At 40.4% G+C, this 21077-nt stretch overlaps 1 protein-coding gene across 1 annotated transcript; it reads right to left on the bottom strand.

Annotated features, from left to right (window-relative positions):
• Positions 1-51: 51 nt before the first annotated feature.
• tead3b (TEA domain family member 3 b) lies at positions 52-19717 on the bottom strand. Its single transcript, XM_053869215.1, has 14 exons — positions 19696-19717; positions 17551-17772; positions 9849-9913; positions 8509-8571; positions 8308-8370; positions 4403-4528; positions 4288-4331; positions 3745-3801; positions 3417-3478; positions 3053-3189; positions 2797-2970; positions 2446-2589; positions 2227-2379; positions 52-1803 (listed from the first exon to the last, which is right to left on the bottom strand). Exons 1-14 carry the CDS (start codon positions 19715-19717, stop codon positions 1690-1692), a joined length of 1446 nt encoding a protein of 481 aa, XP_053725190.1. The 3' UTR covers positions 52-1689.
• Positions 19718-21077: the final 1360 nt, after the last annotated feature.

The following is a 21077-nucleotide window of genomic DNA, read 5'->3' as shown; positions in this document are numbered from 1 at the left end:
AACGCACAAAAGAAAACCCAAACTGAAGTTCTGAACATTTAAAGTCTATCATTCACAAAAATACTTTAATACATTTGCATGGGGAACATGACCTCAAAAACCATGTGTCTTTTATTGTTAATACAATTGTTTGATTACATAGTCCAACCTCTACTTGGAAGTATAAAATTACAATGCGCAATGGAAACAAAGACAATAGTAAACAACCTTAAACCAAAAAAAGAACTGCCCACACCATTCATAATATGATACAATAGATATCTCATTATTAGTTTTTAGCACAATCACACAATTTCAGTGAAGCGTTCGGCAAACACTGAGAGTCAACAAAACAAACAACATGATAATGGCGACAGCAAAAAATATATCTGTATAAAAGTTTAGTTGGAGAAAAACCTGCTGGATATTATTGTATGTAGCCTGTGAAAAATGATAATCAGAGCCAGGTGCAACTGCATTTTGAACACCAAAGGCACAACAGTCCAGTGAACCACACAGAGTAGACTCTTTGTCTGTGTCGACAGGCAATTTCCATCAAAGTGGAAATGAGTTTGTCTCCAGTGCCCGTCCCTCCCCTCCCAATACTCGATTCTTACCCTATAAATAACAATCAATGGTCATACTCCACAGCACAGAGACAATAATTCTCTCTCTCTGTCTAATTATTTCACTTGTAATACATATAAAATAATGTGTCAGATATAAAACACTTGGATTCGGATTTCCCACCATGGATGAAAAAGAACGAAGTAAATGATGTGACTTCACAGCATACATGTCTTTTTTTAAACAAAAGAAACAGTGATTCACTTCCCTCCTCTTCAACTATTGTCTCTGTGCTGTAATTTAATCACAAATATGAACATGAAGTCCCCCGAAATACTCCTATGTAACACATATTCCTTTAGCATCCGCTGCCTCACAGTACAGAAACAAGTTTTTGTTAAAGGCTACATAAGGTCAAGGAAGAAAATACGCTGTTGCTTAGTACCCCTTCTTGATATTTTCAGTGCAGCCGAGCACACGTCTTTAGAGAGTCAGGTAACCAAGCACCAGCACAAGGCATCCCTGGTGTCAAAGTCAGATGCTTGACAGACCTGATTTATAAAATAGCCACGCAATAAAGGCATTCTAGTGACACAAAACCTTCTCCCTGTACAATGTAGTCACCCGACTGTGTGCCCAAATACAACAGCTGGTGATCAAAAGGTTTCCAAATCCAAAACTATTTTCTGTTCACTTGAAAAATAAGAGGTAGTAAAAATGGCAACAATTTCATCTTTGGAGAAAAAGGCATTTTTTTCCTAACAAACACGGGACAGCTGCTTTATTTCTTCTTCTGTGGTCCAGTTCTCGATTCTTCAACAGTCGTACCAACACCTCTTTGCTCTACTTGCGAACCCTAAACACATCCTCTCCCCATCAACAAACATGTCAAGCTCCATCATCAACCCATTTCATCGAAAGCATGTTGAAACACATGTATATACGCTGGTTGTCCAAGAGAAATAATAATTAATAAAAAAAAATCTTCAGAATTTCTTTGCATGTCCACATTTATCCTTGCATACGCAGCTTGTGTTTGTGTCCAAGTAGGTTCTGTCAAACGATTTTGACTGCTACTTTTGATTTTCCTAGGTGGTTGAAGATAGATTGTGTCACGCTTTTTACGCTTTTCCCAAGGCTCTGTTAGTCTTTCACAAGTCTGTAGACGTGGTACTGAGCTCCATGCTCACTCGTGGAAACCTCAAACACAAATGCTATACACAGTAGGGTCTCCTGGGTGTCGCGGTTTGTCACCACCTGAGAGAGCACAAAGACACAACAGTGAGTGATGGCAACAGATTCCGAGAAGCAGACAAATGGACATATTTGGGAGTGATGACTTCTAACACATCAAAACCATCCTGGCTAATCCATTGTCCAGGAACGGTCTTCTCTGTTTCAAATGAACTGAAGGGGAAATGAATAGGTGTTGAAATGCAAATTTCTATGCCAAAACGCCAAACCCTATTTTGACTAATTGATTTTTAAATCTATATTTTACCCCATTAAATGAGTGACAATTACCAAATTAGTCCACGGCTTTTTTGCGTTTTGTTATGAAAGTTCAATTCTTATAACCTGTGAGTACATTTCAAAAGTCGTGAGCGCTGCCTCCATCTAACGGTGAAACTGTAGTATTGCAGGTTAAACAGCGGAGCCAGCATACGTCAGCGGAAGTACCTGAAGGATGGTGAAGTTTTCAAGAACACTGTTCATCATGTATTTTTCAGGCAGGTGCTTGAGTTTGTGGATAAAGTTGATCATGTACTCGCACATCGGTGAGCGGTGGATTCGGTAAACGCACTTCCCTCCTTCAAGTCGAGCGTACTCCGTCTGCAACGCAGGTGACAAAAGGGCATCACTTGTTGTTTTCTCATGAAGATGAACAGCAGTCCTTACCTCCACTTTCTCGACCACTTGCTTCCCAAAGGAACAGACCTTGGTGGAGACCGTGATGGTCATGTTCTCCACGCTACTGTACTGACTGGTGACGCCATAGAAGGAACCAGGACCGTCCTGCATGCCACTGCTGTTCAGGTCTGCCTGCAGTTCAAGTTGTATTCAGTACATTAAAGCTACAGCTTCTTATTTTATTTTATACCATCTTTAAAATGCAAAGACATAAAAAGTACATTAAAATCAAACAAAAACAATTTCACTGTTATTGATATTTCTTAGACAAGAAATGCAGTGTTTACAAGACAGAAAAACAAATCCAGTTCGAGGTCCAGACTACTTTGATTTTCTTACCCAGAATTTAACCAGGAAAAACGCGTTCTGAGGGCCTTTCTCATACAGCTCCTTGAGGCCGCCCTTCTTCTCTGGGAATTTGTCGTAGATCTGTCTGATGTCCACGGCTTCCAGAAGTGGGTCGCTGTACGACGGGTTGGTCTGTCCAATGTGGACGAACAAGTGTTTGCTGTACTGCAGGATCCGGAGGTGGGGCGACATACAAGCAGGTCAGTCAATCTATCTTTTAGTGTGAGGGGTCAAAGGTCGGGCTCACAGTGTCTGGGTCTCGCTGAACCTCCATGAAGGCCGAGTACTCTAGCATCCGCAGTTTGGAGGAGGCGATGGTCCGGTCCTGCCACACTGGTACTGCAGTGGCGGTTGGTGCCTGAGGGGGCGCCAGAGGCTCATAACCTGGATATCCAGTTCACATAAACAAAACAGAAGACATGTAAATAGTGATGGGACCAACACCTTGATATAAAAATAAAGACTCATTTCAATAAAATAGTAAAACAAATGTATTCACTTCGGTTTCAGAATTATTGTTTTTGTCCTCTACAGATGCATTTCATCATATTAATCAATCCCAAAAAACTATAATGATTTTTTGATTGACTGCAAATATAGGTGAAACTCACTTGGTATGGCCTGTGGAACTGGACCCGAGAGGCTCTGGTACGGCTGTGCAAACGGCTTGATACTGAAAGACATTTATGGACAGTTCAAAAGGACATTCACGGCTTGGTCATGCATTTCTGATGACTTGCATTCGTGAAGTGTTTGTATTAGTGTGTATGCATGTGTTGCTGCACCAGCTAAGCGCAAGACCACCTGCTTCAATTGCTGCCAAACTTCAATTCGGTGGTTGTTAACATCAGTGCAGGAAACATACAATACAGTGTCAAACATCAGAGTTAGTACTGGTTTGGGTGCTCGCAGCTGGACCTGGGCTAGGGGGGAACTTACGCATGGCTGGTGCGGACAAGCCCAGGAGTCCGTCCCTGGTTGAGATCTAGAACCAGCCTGGTGTGCAAAAATGTGATCCGTTAAACAGACTTTTGATATGGGACGTACACAAACACGAAGATAGTATTGGGCATCCAACCAATAATCCCAGAGAGTCTCTGATGTTGAGGCGTACTCAGAGAGCTCTATGCACTTTATCCCAGGGAACAATAAAGTCCAAGTGTTCCTTGATATGCTGAGTGAAGTGCCGTTTTGTTTATGGACTCCTGTACTGAGAGGCCACTCGCACTCATGGCTATGATCAAGAAAAACCCAGCGGCTATACGCAACAAGGTCAAAGGTCTGGCAGTTCAATTCAGAGATTGGTTTGACTGCCAAGAAAACCTCGGATCTGAGACGACCTCACACCGACCCTTCCTTTCTCAAAGATGAAGTGACAACAGTGATGTGCAGAAATTCGCAAATCAATGGGTCAAAAAAGGGACATTTTTAAGGCGAGCTAACATCATAGCTATGAGCACTGATGTCTGTGGACGAACTTACTCCTGAGAGGGTCCTGGTTGTCCTGAGATTGGAGCAGGCCAGAACTAAAAGAAAGAGAACATTTTGATTCCAAATACATCTTCAAAACTAAATGTACCATTGAGGTGTCTCTTACTCTGGGGGGCTGGTATGGGGTCGGGGGAAGTGGTGGAAGGTGATTCTTCATTATAGGTGGCGAGACGATCTGAGCTGAAGACAGGGCGGCCATGTTCTGCAGGGCTTTGTCTTTAGATGCCTGATCCTATGGAACAGAGAAATGAGGCAAGGGTCAACCACCAGGGGGAGCCTCAAGCTAAGATGATAGATAAGAAGAAGAATTTGTGGTGTTCTGTAGAAAAAATGCATTCTTAATTTGGATGGGGATATTTCGCCAAATTATATATATTTATAAGTATCAATACAAAAACTATCACAAAAAGTATCAAGTATAATATTACATATGATTAGACCTTTAATATAACATAAAATGATGACTAAAGTTTGTTGGCAGATTTTAAAAATTCACATAATTTACAATGTGAATTCACAAAACAGTCAGTCAGTAACCTTTTAAATAATGATAAATTAATATGTAGAATAATAATAACAACGATAATAAATGCTTAAATAATAATAAAGTGAGTAACGCTTATTAGCTTATGTTTATTGACAATAGTGATATGAGTTATGGAAAAGAAATTGTGTTTCTATCTGCGTTCCTTCACGTCATTGCAACCGTACACATTCATGTTCAAATAATGTATAGATTGTGAAGCATTTCATCAGAATCACCAGTCAGATCAGGATTTTTGAGTTCATATTAGTGAGAATACAGAGAATATAGCAATGAGAACAAAGGCAAAGATGAAGTGCAGTGTTAGTGTCAGTCAGATTTAAAGAAAAAAAATGGTTTGAACTCAGTTGGATTTAAGCTGCAACATTTACACGGGAAGTGAAATTCTCACACTGAAAGTCAGACAAATCAAATTGGTGGTGCGCAGAGCAGACAAACTTTCTTTTGACGTGAAGTTTAAGCTGAAGAAGTTTATGCTTTTTCTGCTAAAGCAGTGGCGCCTGACCAGCAAAACTCCCAAATAAATCAAAGCAACACCACATGAAGCAAGCAGAGAATCTTTGAGCTAATGAGGCTGCAGGGGGAGTGGCGCTGTGCGGCATTAGGCAGGATGCAATACGAGGCAGATTCCCAAGCATCGCCCTTCACAGGGCAGCAAATAGGGAGGGAAGCCATGCCAGACTGCTGCTAGACAGAAATACGAGTCAGGGTCACTTACCAAATTCATCGCCTAAACCAAAGGAGAGAAAAACTGTTAGTTCTATTCAGTGAAGAATCATTAATGCTGGCAAGAGCTTGAGAGTTTACTCAGATTCCAACCTCTTCATAACATACACTTCTAACTAGATGATGTCTGAAACGGCCACTAAATGTCTGGTGTGCGACAGGCGCAGATAAGGGTCAGATTTTGCTTAAAGATCTCATTGTATCATGTAAAATCATGTATGTTTAAGTATTATTGTAAGTTGTGGACTTCACTTTATCTCGTCAAAAGCCCTTAACCATAACCATAGCCCCAACCACACCGTATAATATTATGAGAAATAAGATGACATTATTCTTTCATGTTCTGCACTTTATAATACCAGAGGTTTTCATTAATGACTATGAAGATTCATAATATTCTCCGAAGCCTTAGAAATGCATTATGATGTCCTATGAATGTAGTACTAATCCATTATAGATGAGACCTTTATGTAAACGTGTAAGTATTTATAAGTTACGATTGCCATGTGAGAAGGGATTTTGATGGAATCCGATGACCATGGTTGGCAAAAGTAACAAACAAACAAAAGACGGCTATTCCAACTTAGAGTTTGGAGAAAACAAAATGAGATAACAATTATTTGGCTATTATTTTTATGATGGATAACATGATAAAGACGAAGTAAGCAGCTAAGCATCAAATGTCCTTGCACTTATTGCAGTCACTGAATGTATGAAATGTTATCCAATGGATTTTCATTGTGTTTAACTAGATTTTCAGTGGGTGTGTGGGTATGTGCATAGATCCTGCTGTAATTGCCAAAAAATGTTTGGGAAAACAAGACAAATATAATCAAATTTTTTAGAATAAAATTTGTTTTAGAATAAAATTTGTAAATAACATTTCTATATCGAATTACGAATCATATGTGCATATGACAGCTATTAAACTCATGGGTTATTGCCCTATTTTGTTGAGTAATCCTCAGGTGCAGCTTGCATGAGGAGTAGCAGTCTTATCTTTACAGCACACTGAGGTTTCATCTTCACTTCAAAGAAGGACAGTTTGGGGGCATTAAAATGATTTATTCCATCATCACTGAGCGTGAGGTTTCTTCTTTTGTGTTGTAGTGAGATAAATGTGAATACATCTGTTGGCAGGTGTGATCCTGTATGTGCATTTTTCAAACGTACACCAGTTATGAGGATGATGATCGCATCACTAAACTAGGATGTATGGTGTTAACCAACTGCAAATTTAAACTTAAATAAAACAGAAATCTTAAAAACACCCTCTCCTCCTCTTTACTAGTATGTAATGCTGAACAATTTCAAGATACAATGACAGCAAAGTGGATAGATGTGAAGCAACCAGAGGGGAAATTCAAAAGAAGGTGCCTATGAAGTTACTGCCCTTAGTAACGTACTGTATAACTCACAGCAGACTTTGTCCCTGTCAACTGTGTTCTTACTTAAAGATTTGTTCCAACAGCATCATAGTCTGAACAAGATGCATCATGAGAAAAGATCACACATCACTCAGAGAGGACACCACAAACAGAGAGATTAGAAATGAAGATGTCAGATGAGAGAGATTTCGGGGATAGAGTCAGTCTGGGAGCAGGACAGGACGCTGTAGAGGCTTGATCAGGCCATGAAGCATCATGCAGCAAAACAGAACCTGCACTGGCTTTGTCAGCTCAAGCATCAGTCGTGCAGCAGGTGGTTCCCACACTTGAAAATGAAGGTGAGACTGTGCTGGCTTATGATCGGCATGCACGCACTAGAAGCAATGAAATTTGATAAAATGTGACCAATGTTTATTTTATTTATTGAAACAAAAGGTTTCCTCTACTTCAACACTTCATTAAAATTCCCTTTATTTTCACCTTAAGGCACAAGAGGAGCCTACAGCTAACATTCAACAATTGAACGTCAAATAAATATAATGACATTTACACATTTTCTGTTGAAGACACAGTCATTTTATTTGGATCAACAAAGTGCCTTTTATATGTTTTATAAAATGGGAATGTGAAGCAACTTAACTGTTTTTGGGAAGAAAATAGAAAATATCAAAAATACTAGTTATTTAGATATTTATACTTAGTAAAAATACTGGTCCAAAAACAAATACTAGTTGGTTAGACATTTATTTTCGCTTTGAAACTATAAAACTTCTGATTTCTTTTCCAAGGTAATTTGTAAATATTAATTTGATTTTAGAAATTAAAATACACATTAAAGCCAATATTCAAATTGTTTCCCTTCCCTAGATCTGATCTTGCATCTTGTCTTTTATCAGTGGACACCCACTGAAGCAGTTTTTAAAATTTGTGACATCCAATGATTAAAGTCTAGATATGATATGAATATGCATTTCATTAAGCCTTAAAATTAACTTTCACTTTTGTCTTATTTGCAATTTTTGAATGAATTTATGCCTGAAGAACTAAATAGATACTTCATGGGAGTGAGCTTTTCTGTGTGCAATCCAGCCACCTTTGCCATGCCCCCTGCAGCAACTGCTTACATTATCACATTTTTGTTTTGCACTATCTGATAATTCCTTTTATTTTATCAAATGCTGAACAAACAAACAACACAAAGGTCAATGTGTCTTGCTTGCCATGCGTGTCTCCAGTTCAGCGGACCCTTGTGTCGAAGCAAATAGAGCCAGTGAAGACAGAAATTAAAAATGGTGTTAGAGCAAAGCCGAGCATCTGGCAGCCACGCCGGCCCCCCAGCGGTGAAGCGCATACCTTTAGCTTTGACTGGATCTCGCGAGATTTTCTTCGGGCGAGAACCTGCAAGTGGCTAGAAACCTGCACAGAAGAATAGCCAAGAGAAGGGAAGGAGGAAAAGGAGTGGAAGAGAGAGAAGGGAAGAAAGAGAAGCCTTAACCAAAGAGGGAAAGAGACGCCCAGTCAGTGTGGCCTGGGAAGCCCGGTGGCTCCACCTACCTTGATACCCGCCTGGTATTCACGAACTTTCTTCCGTGCTAACACCTGTATGTGACTAGACACCTGAAGGAGTGTGAAACAGTCTTTGAGCAACATCAACATGCACACGCAAGCACAGAGACAGGTGAACATCTGTGTCATGTATTGTCAACAAACATGTTCAGATTATCTTCGTCGCCTTCTAAATTTAGTCTGAACTCTCTCAATTCCTTTCTTCACCATTAGCCTTACTGAAAAGTACAAAACAATTAGACAATACATTTTGTTTTGCCTGTCTGTTTGTCTGTGTTCAAACGCTATGGAATAATTTGGAAAAATGTGAACTAAGACAAGGAATTATTCAATTTTGGGGGTGCTCCGTATCACTGTGTGGATCCAGGAGTTTTTTGACGTATTCTTCAGTCTTTATTGGTGCAGGTTTGCACTCTCAGAGTGCTTTTCTACAAAACAGACCAGTACCACTTTCTCCCCTTCTAGACTAGCCAATCAGCATCATCTCAATCGAAAAGTTAATTTTGCTTCCAATGACCATTGCAAGCTCTCCCCTCTGAAGATGTTAACATCTAAAACTGTACCACAAAGCAACAAAGTCATTTGTTGTCTCAGTATCAGTTGACCATACGTGATAAATCCTTTCACAACAACTTGTTAATGTCGTTTAATGAATCCAGCAAAAACATGACATTCTTTTATCACACTCTCAAGTCCATTTTGTGGCTCCAGATTGTTGTAACTGGTGATCATAGTTGCACAGTTAATCATGAAAGTAAACAGGAGTTCTGTCGTACAGATTACTCATCTGTTCTCCACTTGTCATTGGTAAGTGGCATTGCACCTGGTTGTCTTGCCCTGACCTGACTCATAAATGAGTCGATTATTCCTCCCGCACTGGAGTCGTGTGACTAATTTACTAAACATTTTTTTTACAAACCTAATGTTGACATGCTGTTTGATATTGAAACCGAAACTTCACATAAGAGCATTTCTGTTTGTTCTATAATTTAAGGATATTTTGTTTCTGTGAACAGAAAGATGAGCTCCAAGGTTGCAGTGAGTGGAACAGTTCTCCTCAGCTGACATGTCTCGGAATAGAGCTGCAGCTTTTGGCAAACTAAGAAGGCAACACACGCTCATTTCATTTGAATTTCCTTTCCAAGAAGCCCCTGCAAAGAGAGATCACCACCATGGCTACGGGGAACGTTGCTGCGGCGAATCAGACCCCTTAATAGAAAAGTGGTTTCAGAAGAACGGACAGTCACAACCACTTCAATTCACTCATATACTTGCCAAATGCAAGCAGTTTAGTTTTGGTTTAGTTGCTGATCAAACAAATGATTTACCTGTTTTCTCGTGCGGGTTTTTCCTGTCCTCAGCTTGATGTATCTGGCAATCAGTTCATTTCGACCTGTAAAAAAAAGAAAACGAGGCTTATTTAAGGCTGATATAACTTTAAATTTACGAGGTTTGCGTTACTCAGTTCTATAACCGCTCAAAAATGCAGTACTTATTTTGTACAAGGGGTGGCGCTGTTATCCCATAAGCGGCCACATCAACGCTTGACGTTTCTGTCCTTCCAACTGTCTTCCATCATTAAGCAGGACCAGTTTTCAAAGCCTTCCTCTTCTGATTTGTGTTTCCATCAGGCAACCTCACACTCCCCCACTGTCTGCTCACACGGCCCTGAAGCTTAATTACAGAGAGGCCTCGGAAAACACAACCATGTTTTTCAAGACATAACATCTACTCTCTAAATTCTGCACAAACAGGTTGTGGTGAGAATAGAGTTCTAATCTGAGTGAGCGTGCGGCCGTGTCAACATTGTCTCATCTCATTTTCTTCCGCTTATTCCCTACAGGAGTCGTGGGTGGCGACCCCAGCTGAAGAACCAAAGACAGCGGACACCCTGGACAGCCTGTTTTAGGGCATACATAGACAATAAAACATTCACACCTACAAACAATTTAGAGTCACCAATTAGTGTGTTTTTGGGAGGAAACTGAGCACAGAGAGAGCACACAAGGTGCCTGGCATGGAACCTTCGACCTTGTTGCTGTGAGGCTGCAGCACAACCCACAACCTAAGGTGATCAACGAAACTCAATGGTCATTCTCCCTCCAAATGGAAAATCATTTTAACTCTATTGGGAGCCAAGCAAACCAAACCTCTGTATTGCTAGAAGTGTCCATTCATACGTCTGCTCTGCTTTCAGAGCTATGTAGTTTTATTATATCATGAACATCCAAGACCATGTTGTTGTGGTATTTGAAATTAAACGTATTTTTTGCAACAAAAACATGACACCATAGACTATACGAATAAGTATTGTGTGTAGACCTATCAGAAATCAGTCACAATTTTACATTTGTTTCTTTACATGTATAGTGAGGCACCAAACCGTATAAAAATGAACAGTTTGGCACAATAATATCCAAAAACGTCCACTGACATTAAATGTGTTTTTACTTGTTTTGTGACGCTATATGGGTCAACACATTGAGTTGTGCGAGCGAGCATAAACAGAACAGAGTGTTGAAGGAAGTCTGTCGTTTCTCAGCTCCATCCCATAATAACAGGAGAAACTCAAACGTCCTGTTTTCTTCAAACACTCGAGAGCTCTTGGCCTCCAGAAGGCCTCTCATATTGTAATTACCATACAAGTACAGCAGGCCATCAGAGCCCTCTGTGCTCGACTGTCTGCCGATACTGACGTAAGCCCCCCCACCCCCTTATGCCCCGGGCCCAGGACGAACACGCCCGCTCCAGCGCCTCCGCATTCCTGACGTTCCTGAGAGCCTGACACATCTGTGCGAGTCGGTCTGATTGGCCTGGGCCTGCGAACACAGCTAGACTCTGGGCCAACAGACACGCACTCCCAGCTCTGGCAGAAGCCGGGGGTTAGAGCCCGGGTGAGGGGCAGCAAGGGTGGAGGGCTGGGGTGGTCAGCAGCTGATGCTGTAACTCTTAGAGGGAAATACAAAGCCATAACTGTGTCCGGCCAACAACTGCCACCTGGCAGCAGAGCAGGCCCCTTTTCCCAAAACAACACCACTGTGTGACCCTGCCCTCCCCTGACACGAGCACCTGCCGCAAACCATCGAGCAACGGATGGCAGCAAGAGAACAATGGCAGTTCAACCCCCAAACACAACTGTCTCTGTCCAACTTTGACTCGGCGAGGACAAAGCGCCAATACCCGTCTTGACCTCTGCTCTGTCTGCTATTAAACTAAAACCATGGCTGCTCGTGTGACGCAAACATTTTGGTTCGGGATGAAGACAGACAAATATACACTTCCTTGAACGCAGTAGTTAGCATAGCAGTGATAGCTAGCTCTCTATTTGCATGACAATTGATGGGGCTAAATTAACTGTTAGTTAGCATGGCCTTGCTAAATTAGCACCTAGTTAGCGTGACTATGCTAAACTAGCTATTAGGTTCTTCGACATTATGCTTGTGGTCAAAGTGACAACATTAAAAAAATAAGATATGAGATATGAATAGAGTCACTAAACAAAATACAAATACAACTCAACCAAAAAATTACATATCAGTGCAAAAAAAATCTTCCTGTTCGACAGAGTTACTGAATTACAGTGCATGTTGTTTATGTGTACCAAAATGTACTTCCTATGCAAATTTGAGCTTCATCAGATTTTCATCTTCATTTGTGATTTAGTTACGAACAAATACAGCACATTAAGTAAAGCCCCCTTTGCCAAAGAGCTTTGTGAAAGGTGACGTCCCAGATTATATGCTAAAATGACTTTTCATTTTGAAAAAAACAAAACTGCTTATATTTGGAAGTAGAAGCTACTTTTTCTTTTCATTCTAGAACATTTCAACAGAAGCCATAAAAAGTGCTGATCCAAGCAATTGTGAGACCATTAAATTCAAACACCGTGATTTGTTTTGAGGTGTTACGAATGTATTTCTGTTCAGTACGATCGCAAAAGTGAATCAAGCTTTCAGAACACCAACAATATACATCCTCACGGTCATTTAGAAGAGTGAAATTATTGTTGTCGTTTTAGTTCCATATTAAACTCTCACAACTATTTATTTTTATAAAACATACTTTGTGTGATATACATGTCATGATGTGAGCTTGAGGCAGAGTTGTGCATTTCAGGACTCATCAGTGGCACTTCAGGCTAAACCAGTCTTTCATATTCAGCGGCAATAAAATCTCTTTGTCTTCCTCTTATCAGTTTCCAGGTCATAAGATGTTGTTTTGTCTGACTGTTTCCAGTGTGTTTTTAAAACTGTTGGGATTTTCATTCTAAAATGCACTACACCATAGGAAAAACAGGCACACCAAAGCAGAGACAGAAAAAGTAACTTCCAATTATTGTGAAAGAACTACTGTTGCACTCTTATCTGCAGCACAGCACACCATCGTTCAAGGGATTGGAAGAGAAAGTGAGTAAAACCACAAACAACATGTCAGTTAGCTCTTTTAAAGTATAGTTTTTCTTTTTTTTTAAATCCAATGCCTTGAAGTCACTAACAAAGTGATTGCACGCCTCATTTAACAATTAAATAAAACCCAGAAAGGCACATTTGCCTTCGTCAGTGTCATCAATAATATCTTGGAAAGTGAAAGGTGCATCTCGATCCCTTTACATTTCTGCAGTTAGACATGTGATTGTGACTGCAACAGCAGGCAGCCTTGAAAGTCTTGATGAGTTACCTGTGAATGTCTGGGTATCTTGCCTTTGTTATCACCATATTTGCAAGCAACATTGCAAGGGAAAAACTGTATGATCATTTATTTATTATATTTCCAACTCTATGTGAGTGAGTTTTCACAAAATTTTAGCTGCTTAGATTTTTTTCTAAGTCCAAGACAAATGCTCCTTTTTAATTAATATTTTAGCATCTACATCTCTCAACTGCCATTTCCTGCCTCTCTCTATTGCCCACGTGGATTTCTCAACACCCCAACTGAACGCTGCAGGCTGCCATTCTTCACCTCCTCAGTGAAAGGACACGCCTATCTTCTTCTTTTACTACATGACCACTGGAATTTTCCGCTTCCACGCTAAGAAAGAGAGACGAAAGTTAAATCTCCTTACATTCCCTTCATCCCAACGACATGATCACCCTTCCCTGCGCCCGTATTCTTTCCCCTTTCACATTGTAATCCTAAATAGCTAACATACTGCTCAGTCATGACTAAAAACATTCCTCACATCTCAGGGATGGGGTCGGCTGTGATGCTGCAGACTTGCTCAGTCATCATTTCAGGTCACTCTGCATCCCCTCACATATCACAGCAAGCTATCTTGAACCTCCCTGCGTGCGTGTGCAAAGCTGGCTGCTGGCTCTTGCAAAGCTGCACTGGTGTTTTCAGACACAAGGAAAAGAAAAGCAGAGAATGCATATACGGTATGGCACGCCTCTCCTGGCAAACCAGACAGGTGCATAACATGTCAGTACAGTCCACAGTGACAAACTAGACTGTCAACATTTCTGAAACTTTTGAATACTTCCTCTGAAGCTGTTAAACAACTAGAGTCAATTATTTCAAACTCTCTAAGCAGCAACCGTTCGCACAATACAGATCACAATGACAAAGCATATATATATATATATATATATATATATATATATATATACACTTTTGTGTGTCACTTATTATACGCTAAAAACACACGTCAATCATTATTGATTGATGTCCTTGGCTTTTAAATAAATTACATTTAAGGTCTCTCATAACAGAACTAGATCCATATGAAATCCTGACAGGCATTGCACTTGCTTCAAGTCATCATTTTGTTCAGAAATCTTCCACAGTAAGACCTGATAATATGTAAAATATTCGACATGAGTGTTCAACAAATTCCGGACGCAACAGGTGGATGGCACATGTGCCGATTTCACATCGGAATTATGTCATCTGGCTCGATTGCATGTCCCTGTTCAGAGAGAGGAGTGATAGAAAACATGTGTGACCTATTAGGAAGACCAGATTTGCTTCCTTTGAACTCTTGGTAAACTCTGAGCTGTATATGGCAAAGAAACTGAGCTGTCTAGACGCTTCACCAGGGCACAGACTTGAACAGGGATGTACTGGCTCGCTTGATAAGGTAATGGAAATGTGAAAATGTTTCCCACCAAATGAGAAAAATCCTGGCAGAATATCTGGAATTCCCATGAGGCGGAGTGACTTGCCTCCTTATGGTGGCCACTGGAAGTCTGAGACTGCAAGGTAGGCAGTATTACAAACGTTTCAGCCGCTCGCATTCCCTCGACCTCACGTCAGAGCAGCTTTTAGACGTCTGAGGTAATGCCATGGTGAGAGGGCTTCATCTGGGGCATGCCTCTGCTTTGCCAGCAAAGCCTCAGATGACTTATTGTAAATGGAGAACGCGTTTTGTGTGCCACAAAAAAACATACAGGCTCTAAAATGGGCTCTGACAGTTTCTTGCTGAGGTGCATGCAAATCCACCCTCTTTGCTGATGTCCCATTGAAAAAGTGGCTGATATTTATATCCAACTGTGACACATGATCGACATCTAACACATGGAGGCACATTACACACCAGTTCATTATCGTTAGCAATGCTTCACCATTAAAATAAAAACAATTTAAAAAAACAACCTTTAGATTCACACAGTGGTTACAGTTTGCAGGGGGCTGGGATTGCATGGCTGTGTACGTGGAGGACTTGATTAGCTGTTCACCCTATGTGAGACTTGCTCCTCGTCCTTTGATGTCCCATCCAAAATCTCCATATCATTGTTTACAACTCTGTGGTGGCAACCAACCACACTGATGAAGATGAGACCGCTACCCTGAAATTGAGCTGGGTGATTTGGGGGTAAAAAAATCAAACCTTGACAAATGTTTTTCATATGGGTCGATGTTGATGCACTGTATATCACAACATGGAACAAAACCCTTTTATTGTGACAATCTGAAACGTTCCCTGTCACTCTTTTTGCGGCATTTGAAGACATCAGAATGAATCAATGCCCAAATGTGTGATTGAGTCATATGTATCGCAGAGTGTCACACTCAGACATATTTAAGCTTTACTTCAGTGGTTTACTTTTGAGCCGTCATCTCTTCAAAGTCCATGCGACTTGGACATGCTTCTATTTTTTTTATGCCTGAGCAACGCTTACAAACTACTGATGGAGAAAAACTGAGAAACACAGACAACTCGAGTGACCATCAATAAGCATTTTCCACTTCGCACATGAATTCACGAACATAACGTGGGCGTAGCGTACAGTGCATAACATACAACGACAGTATTGTAAGTGGGATTTTGTTCTCTCTCTAAGCCCGTGCCTTATATTCTCACAGCCATTGCTCAGTAACTGTAGCTAGCAATTTACAAGGACCACTCAAATAATTGTCTGATGTAAATTAACATACTGCATATACCATAAATGAAAAATCAAAAGAATGAAAAGACAAGATTGTTCCCAAATATTTTGTTTGCACGCACATCTGAAGCCAATACGATCTTTCAGTGTCATGTAAACAGTGAAGATTTAAATCCTTCTCAGAATACATTGTGGCACAGCAAAAGTGCTCACGTAACTGTAGCTACTGACACGGCACTCAAACAGCATCATATCGGCATGTCCGCATGCTGTTACCTTTGCAGTCTCGACATGCCAAAGATTGACAGGTCTCATTCCGTTCAATCATCAAACATTGGCAAGTGGATATGGAAGTCACTCAATCTTTGGTCACAAAATGAGAGCCTTTGGTCCCAGTACGGAGCCCTGGACCATCGATCAAAGCTTTCTCCAGCCTTGTCTCGCAGGTCTTTCAAGGAAATATATTTGTGACGCATATCTTAATCATTTTATTGCCCAGACATACTTCAGTCTATATAATCTGACTGAGTGCCTCAAGTGTGAGTGAAGCAGCTTTGACAAGAAAGACACAATCGAAGGGCATTTAAAGTTAAAACAAAGCAAGTAAGGGAATGTATCCAGATACACCTGACAACCATGGCATTCCATTTTCAGGTGAATGACATAGCAAATAATGTAATCACTGAGAGCATCCGGAGAGGGGCCGCACAGTAAAAAGGAAGTGCTAATGCTTCTAACACATTATGTCAGTTGAGACTCTTCATAAAAATCGTATGTTTTTATGGCTCCATTGAAGATGGAATCTGTTTGGCCAATAATTGAAGGTTGGGGGAATCATTTTACAATAAGCAGACATGAGGTTCATCGAGGACATGGCCAAGTGAAACAGTCAATGTCTGTCCATTTATTGTAGTTCAGCAAAATTTAGTAACCACAAATGTTCAACTTTACATGAACCTGAACTGTCTCGGCAACAGAGAAGGAAGGACGGCATGAAAAATGTTCTTTGTTTCCACCTGGATATTAGCAATTGTAGCAAAATCGGTGCCAACAAACCCATCTGGAGCTTGTCAAGACATTTGGGGCTCAACACCTGCACTTTAATGAACGATCCTTAACCCGTACGGATATTTAAATCTGGGCTGGAGCAGCAGGCCAACGTGATGTTTTTGTTCCAAAGTCTCAGTTCCTGCTGCGCTAATCATCGCTAATTCAAGAGAACCGAAAACCATCAAACGCTTTCCGAGCTCTACTGGCTCGAACCAGTCACCTACAGGCAGAAGTCTCCCGGTGATAGCGGAGTAGGCAGTGCTGGGATGACGTTCTGTGATTAAAAGAACAACTTTTGTGTGTGCTGTGAGGAAGAGCTCATAAAACCTAAAAACGGGCCGTAAAGAGTGAACACTCAAAGAAGAAAGACAGGTGTAAATCAGGCACAGACATATGCTGAAGAGCTATAAGGAGCTCCGAAGGCGGCTGGTGAGACTGGAAGAACCTGCCCTCGGGTCACATCCCGACAAGAACGGACTTGTAAAAGCAAGTTCTGGCTGAGACAAAGCACACATCTAGACAACGCTGATAGCAGGAGAAAAGGAAAGATTTTCCTCAAGTTAGACTGAGGCGAATGTTTTCTGGCAAACAGTTCTGTGGTCTGTTGTTTTTGTGCTATGAAGCAAATTTCCATATAATTGTTCCAGTGACTTACCATACATCTTCCCCTCATCTGACAAGATGATTTTTCTTCTCCCACATGGTGGGTAGATGGCGAGGGCCTCTTGGAAGCTCTGCTCGATATCTGGACTCCACACTCCCTCGGCGTCTCCGTCGATGGCCTTGTCCTCGTTGTCCCCGTCCAGCCCATCTTCTGGGCTACCGTTGGCACTCCACTCGTTGGACGCAATGGTGGCGGCTCCCCCTGGGCTCAACCCTGAGCCCCAATGTCAGCTGATCTGTAGAAGCCCTAGCACAGAGAAATAAATGTGAGATTGGAAACTGTATTTTTTTAAAAACTTGATGAAGCGCTTTCATTATCTTGTGCTAGCCCAGCTAGACTCCCTGAACAGTCAACTGCCGACCTGCTCAGGCAGTCCATTGGCCACAGAAATGTTATAAAGTTGGACAATTCCTGTAATTTCAGGGTTTGGACCAGCATTTTAGCTGCATATATTTGAACCCCCTACAATGATACTTCCCCAATCCAGAGAGGTTTCTACTGTTTTTTAAAGCAACTTAAGGGTAAGGTTGGCACAGGCTAGCAAAACTGTATAAACGTTTGATGACGTCAGTCATTTGAGAAAACTTTTTTTGCTGTCTCATAGTCAGCTTCAATGACAGCGTTCGGTGCCTGCAAGTAAGCGTGGCAGCGGAAGTGACGCCAGACTTAACAACCAGATTAAAGAGTAAGTATTGATTATCCATGACTTCTTGGGTCATCAATTCAAGTCCAAAAATATTCATTCATATCATTCCAAGATGACCACTGCTATGTACATAATATAAATAATAACATTTGGATGTGCATGGAAGAATATATTTGGTAAAAGTGTGTTCATGAAATAGATCGGGGACCGATGTTTTTGAATGACCAACAGGGCAAGCTATGTTTTTGTTTTGCTCGGACAATTTGAATTTCTAGTACTTTAATTTGACTTTAAATGACTTGAAACAGCCAGAATTAAATGTCATAAGATCTGGAAAAATGCCTGCTTCCCTAAATCATTTTAGGAAATTCAAATTAGACCAATAAGGATAAAAATAAAGAAAATGTGATCATCAGTCATTTTCAGTGAACGACTAAAAGCGTGTAAATTCCTATTACTGGGTCATACCATGGTCACATTGGGTAGGGGTATAGAAAGATTAACTGCTACTCCATTGAGGTGCCTGGTTAATAACTTATTTCCAGCTGTCAAACCCTAGATAAGGATGGACAAAATGGATTGTGCTGAGACTGTTTTAAGTCATGAAAGATAGTATTGTGCTCTAACACTGCAGCATTTTATCACTTAATATGGGAACAGATTTAATCATTCATTCATAATGGGTATTCATTTTAGTCAGAATCATGCTTAGGAAAATGGGTTTATTTTGCATCTTCATCTGATCTCAGTGTGGCATCGTTTGAAACAGCTGAAAGCAGAATACAACAACAATGCTCTTGGAGTCAAAACAGAGCTCAACAAGGGTGAAAATTCTGAGAGCATCCTGCAAAAAAACTTGCAGAATGAACTTTTATCTTTTAGCTTTAATAATAAAGCTACACTACAGCATAATCACCAACAGAACAGGAGAATTTGAATCACACACCATAATGACTATTATAATTTCCTAGATTTAATAAGCACTGAAGAAAACAAGTAATTCCATAAAACACAGTTAAAAAGGACTCACTAATGAGATGTGGTCACAGAGAATGTTTGCGGTGTGGGAACTTTGTCCACTGTGGTTGACTACAGGCAAACTTATTAAGACGTTTTCAAGATGACATTCAACATGCCTTTGTTTTAGGAACTCTAGAATTTATGGCATCCAAAGTCCCTGTTTCACTAATTACTTTGATGGCACATTGCATAAAATATGCAGTTAAGTGAATAATAACAGCCATCAAATTTGCTCTGACCAAAAGGAAACGCCCACTATGGCTTTTTTTTTCTTGCTTTTTCCAAATGAAACAATGATAATTAAAAACATTAAACCTCTCAAGTATGTTCTCAAATGGATGTATTGTTTGTGGCACATCTGCAAGGCCTAAGAAGTCGTTTTTGACAATAAAAATAAAGGGAACATTGATCATGCATGTTCATTTTGTGAACGTATGTGATGTTCAAAGTCATAACATAGTAAGTGTTACCTTGCTTGCCACCCAAAAACATAATTCAGATTTACCATTTTCTGAATTCATTGATACGGTTTGCGCATTTCTATGTCAGTTGCTTGTCTTAGTGGTTAGTTTGATAACCAGTGAACACAAATACATTTAATAATATGACAAAATGCAGCACAGGCTTACAAAAATAAACTTGAACTTGACAGTTTGTGGAAATCAAGATATTAAGTTTTGTCCTAGCCATAGCCATAGCTATTACTCATACACCCAATTCTATTTCCTGAGGCCGTTTCATATTCGTTCTCTTATAGCACCAACAACAAGAAGCATACAAAACCCGAGGCCGCCCAGACGTCAGGCCGCTAATATTAGCCGTAAGATAATATATAGACTATGACGGGCACCATGCGAAGGGGTCATAGTGTTAAAACTTAACACTGAAACTGAGAACTCACTGACGGCTCGACTGATCCCCCGAGACCCTGCAGATGACACTGAGTGTGACCAGAGTCCAGACTGCCAACGACAGCATCGGTGCGTCCAGCTAATTAACGTCATGAGCATCCTAATGAGAATAGCAGAGCAAAAGGACAAGTGTTTGGAAGACACGCAGGGCTTTAAAGCCTCAGGCTATATTTCAAGATATCAGTGAATACATTAAATTGATTTCCATTATACAATTTGGTGCCACACTTGAGCGCCCATGTTTTTTTATATATTTCTCAAGAGATGAGAAAGTCATGGCGCTGCAGTCCAGGTTTTAAAATATCCCATGGTAAAATATAATTTAAAAAAATCTGGGAACAACCATGACGCAAATATTTATAACAATAAAAAAATATATATAATAATAAGGTGCAAAAGTCTCCAACAGATTCAACAGTGGCAGACAAATCCATTCATGGAAGTGAATTGTCCAGCTAATGGCTACAGAAACAACAACACAACAATTATAACTGATAATTTGACGTGAAATATGAGCCATATGTAATAATAATAATTCATATTTGACCTTGTAAATTAGAAGAAAAAAAGAAAGGAAAGAAATTAAAGAAAAGAAATGTATAAAGGTTTTAGCGGTAGTGGCTCATGCCTTACGAATGCTCATGAGCAAGAAATAAGTTTTGATGAACTATGGGTGGTGAAGCGTGAGTCCAGAGTCTCGCCATGTCTTTTTCCAAGTCTCTGACCAGCTGATTGCAAGCAGGGAGCAATTTATTGGCTCTTACTTGAACACGACAAAGTCTTTGAACCAGGGTTGTGGTAACATTGTGAGATAAATACGCTGTGTAGGAACATCCCCGTTCTCATTTTCTCTATGGCATTTTGCTTACCAAGGCTAGAATTCCATTTTATGTAAGGTTCATGCAGGACAAGAAAAGCTTTTCATCCCCAATCTTAAACAC

The sequence above is a fragment of the Synchiropus splendidus genome, chromosome 6 (assembly GCF_027744825.2).
Source record: "Synchiropus splendidus isolate RoL2022-P1 chromosome 6, RoL_Sspl_1.0, whole genome shotgun sequence".
Classification (NCBI taxonomy): Eukaryota; Metazoa; Chordata; class Actinopteri; order Syngnathiformes; family Callionymidae; genus Synchiropus; species Synchiropus splendidus.
The sequence above is the reverse complement of the archived record's forward strand: the minus strand, read 5'-3'. Positions and strand labels throughout refer to the sequence as shown.

Coding starts and splice junctions, on each gene's coding strand:
- tead3b (XM_053869215.1), bottom strand. CDS start 19,717: ATGTTTTTGGGTGGCAAGCAAG. Junction 8,572..9,848: donor AAACCCGCACGAGAAAACAG/GTAAATCATTTG, acceptor ACACTCCTTCAG/GTGTCTAGTCACATACAGGT. Junction 2,971..3,052: donor TTCAGCGAGACCCAGACACT/GTGAGCCCGACC, acceptor CGGATCCTGCAG/TACAGCAAACACTTGTTCGT.